We start from the raw sequence: 5,462 nt of genomic DNA on the forward strand, positions 1-5,462 counted from the left end.
AAAGTAAATCAAATGAAAACAACAAAAACAAAACTCTGTTATTGAGTGTTCCTTTGAGAATACAATTACTGATTTTACAACATCAAAAAGGAGGGAGATACATTGATTAAGGAAAAACAACATATCAGAACTTTATTTGCATGCCATTCACTCCATTGCTAACCACTCTGGGAAGTCGTATTATGCACGTCTTACAAATGAAGCAACTGAGGCTTACAGAGTTTCAGCATTTTCTTTAGGAAAACAGCATGTTAAGTGTCATCGCCAGATGCAACCCAGAAGCATTGTAATTTCCACTACTAGAATTTGTCTTTAATAAACCCATAAACAGTCTTAAAACACTTGACAAGTCTTCATGGATACCAGTTATAAATGTAACTGATCATTTCCATCTGGAGAAGATGGTAAGGCCAATTGTCCAGTGTGGAGTACACCTTCATCCAAGAATGGTCTTTTGGTTGTCTAAGTCCTAATTCAGGTGGAAGAACAGAGCAGCGATAGAAATCCAAATGTGATGGAAAAGGGGGAAAGTGAATGTCTGCAAAAAGCATATCTTCTGCTTTCCAACCATGCCAGACATTATTTAGAAACCTGACTAGGAATCCTCTGCAATACTTATTGGTCTTTGTAAAAGGTGTTTGCACTGTCTGGTTTGGTTTTAATTCCATTCTACTGGCTAAGAAATTACCCGACCTTCTGTTTTCCTATACTTATTCATCCAGCCATTGTTTATTGAGAATCTCCTATATGCTAGGTGGTCTCACCATTGTCTCTTATACATACTTCTGTCATAGAACTTAACCAATTGTCGACATTTTTTTTCGTCTTTTGTATGAGAGTTCGTTTCTTGGATAATTCTAATTCCTAAGGATTCAGCAATGTGGAAGACACAAATTCAGTGCTTGAGATACTTGGGGTGCTTGTTACTAGGCACTTATGCAGGCTGATGATATGAATGGATGAATGAATGAACATTTAGATTAGCCAACTTGACATTGTGGGAACTTAAAGAAGAAAAAGTTCACATGATGGTCTGTATCAGGCCTCTGAGCCCGAGCTAAGCCATCGCATCCCCTGTGACCTACACGTATAAGCCCAGATGGCCTGAAGTAACTGAAGAATCACAGAAGAAGTGAAAATGTCCTGTTCCTGCCTTAACTGATGACATTCCACCACAAAATAAGTGAAAATGGCCAGTCCTTGCCTTAACTGATGACATTACCTTGTGAAATTCCTTCTGGCTCATCCTGGCTCAAAAAGCTCCCCCACTGAGCACCTTGACCCTCACCCCTGCCTGCCAGAGAACTACCTCCTTTGACTGTAATTTTCCTTTATCTACCCAAATCTTATAAAAATGGCCCCACCCATCTCCCCTTCGCTGACTCTCTTTTCGGACTCAGCCCGCCTGCACCCAGGTGAAATAAACAGCCTTGTTGCTCACACAAAGCCTGTTTGGTGGTCTCTTCACATGGACAAGAGTGAAAGTCTGGTGACCTATTAGAACAATTATCTGATAAGAATAAGGGAAAGGCTTCAAAATATTCATTTGCACATATTTAAAATCAAGTGCTAAATGCTCACATAGGTGCTAGAGAAGACATAGTCAATCTACTTGGATGCAGAATCTCTTCCTCATGTGAATAGGGCATATTGGTAGTGGCAGGGCAGAAGAATCCATTCCTTTATTATTTAATGTGTGCAGTCATTGGGGTTCATTTTAATCTTCTGTGAAACTGTGAGACAGATTGATAGCTATTCAGTACAGATGTAGAAACTGGCTTTCGACTAAGCTACTACCTCTACAGAAGGATGAAGGAGCAGACCAGTGTCTAGGTATTGGTTTAAAGTTTGAGAATCACTTTAAGAACATGTGGAGAAATGCAGGTTGCCAGGCCTACTCCAGGGATTAAGCTTTAATAGATCTGCTGTATGAACTTAGAATCTACGTATTTATGTTTCTATTTTATCAGATTTCTAGGCAACTGTAGCACCAGTTTTGGGAAGCATTTCTTCCTGCAAGTACGACCCATGAAATGTGATTAGACTGATGAGTGCCCAGGGGACTGTTGAACTATGCCACTAAAGAAAAAAAACAAAAAAAGATTTCCAAAAAGTATTTTTTCCAAAGAGTATTTTCCCTTTTCAATCTTGAGAAAGATCTGCAGAGCTTATTCTGTGCATTGCTAATGAAGGCAGTGCTTTATATTAAAGGCTCCCTGCTGTGGAGCTATCAATGTCAGGACCAGCCTCAGCTTTTAAGTGTTAATGATCATCAGCCCCTCTTTCCCCAGAGGAGTGAAGCAAGCTTCTCTGTCCTCTTTAGGGGCTCTCAGTACCAGGCTCCAGTGTGAGCCTGATATTCTGGGAACTGTCAGACAGCAGAGGCCTTCCTCTAAGGTATAGATGTGTTCTTCTCCAAAAGTACTCTCTCACTTTGCCTGTTTGCTGCCTGTAATCCAGGGATTAATGATGGAATCTTTCTTCACAGAAATGTCTTTCTGAAAATCTGTGAGTACATTGAGTGTGTGAGAAACTGATAGAAAGGCTTGTAGTGGGGTGGACCTGGTTCCAAAAGGGATTGGCCAATTACTAGGTGTCTAACATTTGCTACTTGATACCTCCAAGTTTCCCCATCCGTAAAATGAGAATAGTAAATCTGCCCTCAAGAAGTTAATTCTCGTAATGTGCACATATACATTGATTGACTTTTAAGGACCAAGCACACTGCTAGGATGGGCTATATGTTTATTAATAAAGTGTGCTTGGAGGGGCTGTCTGTTCATAAAGAAACAGTCAGCATCTCTGCCTTTTGGAATTTGGGAAGAAAACAAGGAGTGCTGGTAAAAACAGCTAGATGCCCAATTTCAAATTATGATAACTTTCATGAAGAGATGCAATAAAAGATTATATCAATGGTTAAAGGGTGAGATTGGAATACTTAGAATGGCAGAATCTTCCTGGGGAAGTAACTTGGGGGAACACAGTTAAGCAGACAAACAGTTGGAGGAGGCATACAAAGTAAAGAAAAATGTGAATAAGGTCCTGAGTTAGTGGGGACTTCACCAAGGAGAGAACAGGAGAAAAGGCCAATGGCACCAGGAAAAAGCAGTAAGTTTGGAGTTTGGAGAGTTGAATAGTGGCACAATCATTAACAGCCTAAGGAGCCAGAGATAGGAATTTGGGTTTTATTCTAAATATAATGAAAAATTATTTAAAGGGAAAAGAATATTCCAATTATGAGAGTGATATTAAATATGACAGTTTCTTGTATATAACAGGTATTCTATGAATAGTAGTTCTTCAGAAGTCATGATTCAGATTCCCAGTATAACTAAGCTTTCCATCCCTGAACGTGACAGAATAACAGAATCACATTGGTTAAGGAAGTCGTCAAATTATTGACTGTCACATAAATTGGAATGGCCCAATCTATACAATACCCCAGTTCTCATATCTGTGACTTGATCATATTTCCTACAAATGCTGGAAAAAAAATCAAAGGGCATTGTTTCAAAATAAAGAATGGGAAAATAGGTACTTAAGGAATATCGATATTTTTAAACAAAACATTTTTATAGACAAAATCACTTTACAGCCTATATGGAATAGAAATTTCCTAAATACCTACTCTGTTAATTTCATGGTAGATATCATTAACTAATGCTCGCTGATGAAGAGGGTATGCTTCAGGGTGGTTAAGTAACTTTTCCAATGACATCCAACTAGTGAATGAGAGCTGGGAAGACCAAACAAGCCATATCACTGTTTCTTGTATTTACAACTATAAATTCCTAGACTGCGGAGTTCCTGTAGTTTTCATTTGAAATAGAAAACAACGCAAGTAGTAAAAAAAAGAGCAGCTTAACTAGGCAATTAAACGTAAAGTTACCAATAATTGATAGCAGGTAAAAAGATTATGCAAGTGAGCTATGCGCTGTGGCTCATGCCTGTAATCCCAGCAGTTTGGGAGGCCAAGGCGGGCGGATCACCTGAGGTCAGGAGTTCAAGACCAGCCTGGCCAACATGGTGAAACCCAGTCTCTACTAACAATACAAAAAAATTAGCCAAGTGTGGTGGTGGACGCCTGTAATCCCAGCTACTCAGGAGGCTGAGGCAGGAGAATTGCTTGAACCGGGAGGTGGAGGTTGCAGTGAGCCGAGATCGGGCCATTGCACTCCAGCCTGACTGACAAGAACAAAACTCCAGATTCTCCCCGGAACTTCCTAGACGCCGTACGTGCCAGATGGTGTCTCCTGGAGCTTAGGAAGCTGCACGCAAGTATTAAATTTCTGACAATGGGCAAGAACAAATTAAGAGGGCCAAAGTCCAGGAATGTATTTCACATAGCCAGCCAAAAAAACTTTAAGGCTAAAAACAAAGCAAAACCAGTTACCACTAATCTTAAGAAGATAAACATTATGACTGATGAAAAAGTTAACAGAGTAAATAAAGCTTTTGTAAATGTACAAAAGGAACTTGCACATTTCTCAAAAGGCCCTTCAGTTGAACCTCTGCAGAAAGAATTGATTCCTCAGCAGCGTCATGAAAGCAAACCAGTTAATGTTGATGAAGCTACAAAATTAATGGCTCTGTTGTAATATAGTGGTGATGCATCAAATTCTCCACAAAGACCAATAAATTACAAAAAAAAAAAGAACAAAACTCCATCTCAAACAAAGAAAAAAAAAAAGATTATGCAAGTGAAATATTTAGTATTTTGACTGGCCTAATGACAACAGAAGACAACAAAACTTCAACTCCCATGGGACTAAGAATGGGATTAAACCAAATCGCCTACATTTGAATAATAACAAAAACCTCACTTGGTTAAAAATTAGTAAGGCCATTCCAACTAGAAATTAAATCTAGTGGTATTCAGCATTTAAAATAGAATAAAAGGGCACCATTACTCTTCAAATAATATCTAAACCAATCCGCCCTTTCAGTTCATGCTTCTGGATTTAACAAGGCAATCTTAATTTATCATCATAATGACTCAAAACGATGATGTTAGTAACCATGCAGTATGAATACATGGTGAAATGCAATTTAGAAATTGTAATACAAAGAAGAATGATGCATGAGATTTGTGAATAAGATGAAAAGGACAGCTGCTGTTTAATCAGACGTCCTGGCTCTGCCATATGCATGGCATAGGTCCTTATTCAACTGAAAAGCAGCTGGCCTCAGTTTCCAGTTACGCTTCCCCAACTATAAAACATGAAGAACACTCACTTTCATAAGATAATGAAAATGAAAACACTTTTCAACACCATGATGGTGTTTGTTGCCACATTTAATGAATCTAAATCACTTATTTTTATTTATTTTTATTTTTTTAGGAGCAGAGGTTTAATAGGCAAAAGAAAGAGAAAGCAGAAAGGAAAACAGCTCCCCTCTCTAGTGAGAGAGAGAGGACTTCCGAGAGAAAAAGATCCTCTAAATCACTTTTTAAAAATAAT

The 5,462-nt window shown here is 38.7% G+C and overlaps 1 protein-coding gene across 2 annotated transcripts; it reads left to right on the forward strand.

Moving 5' to 3' along the window:
* The first annotated feature begins 4,252 nt into the window (after positions 1 to 4,252).
* On the forward strand, positions 4,253 to 4,635 carry LOC105509543 (uncharacterized protein C8orf59 homolog). Of its 2 annotated transcripts, XM_011938786.1 has the most exons (2): positions 4,290 to 4,408; positions 4,526 to 4,598. In XM_011938786.1, exons 1-2 carry the CDS (start codon positions 4,296 to 4,298, stop codon positions 4,596 to 4,598), a joined length of 186 nt encoding a protein of 61 aa, XP_011794176.1. In that variant the 5' UTR covers positions 4,290 to 4,295. The 2 variants fall into 2 exon arrangements, with proteins under 2 accessions (XP_011794175.1, XP_011794176.1); XM_011938785.1 differs by having other exon boundaries at positions 4,253 to 4,635.
* Positions 4,636 to 5,462: the final 827 nt, after the last annotated feature.

Source organism: Colobus angolensis, unplaced genomic scaffold, assembly GCF_000951035.1.
Source record: "Colobus angolensis palliatus isolate OR3802 unplaced genomic scaffold, Cang.pa_1.0 Scaffold178, whole genome shotgun sequence".
Classification (NCBI taxonomy): Eukaryota; Metazoa; Chordata; class Mammalia; order Primates; family Cercopithecidae; genus Colobus; species Colobus angolensis.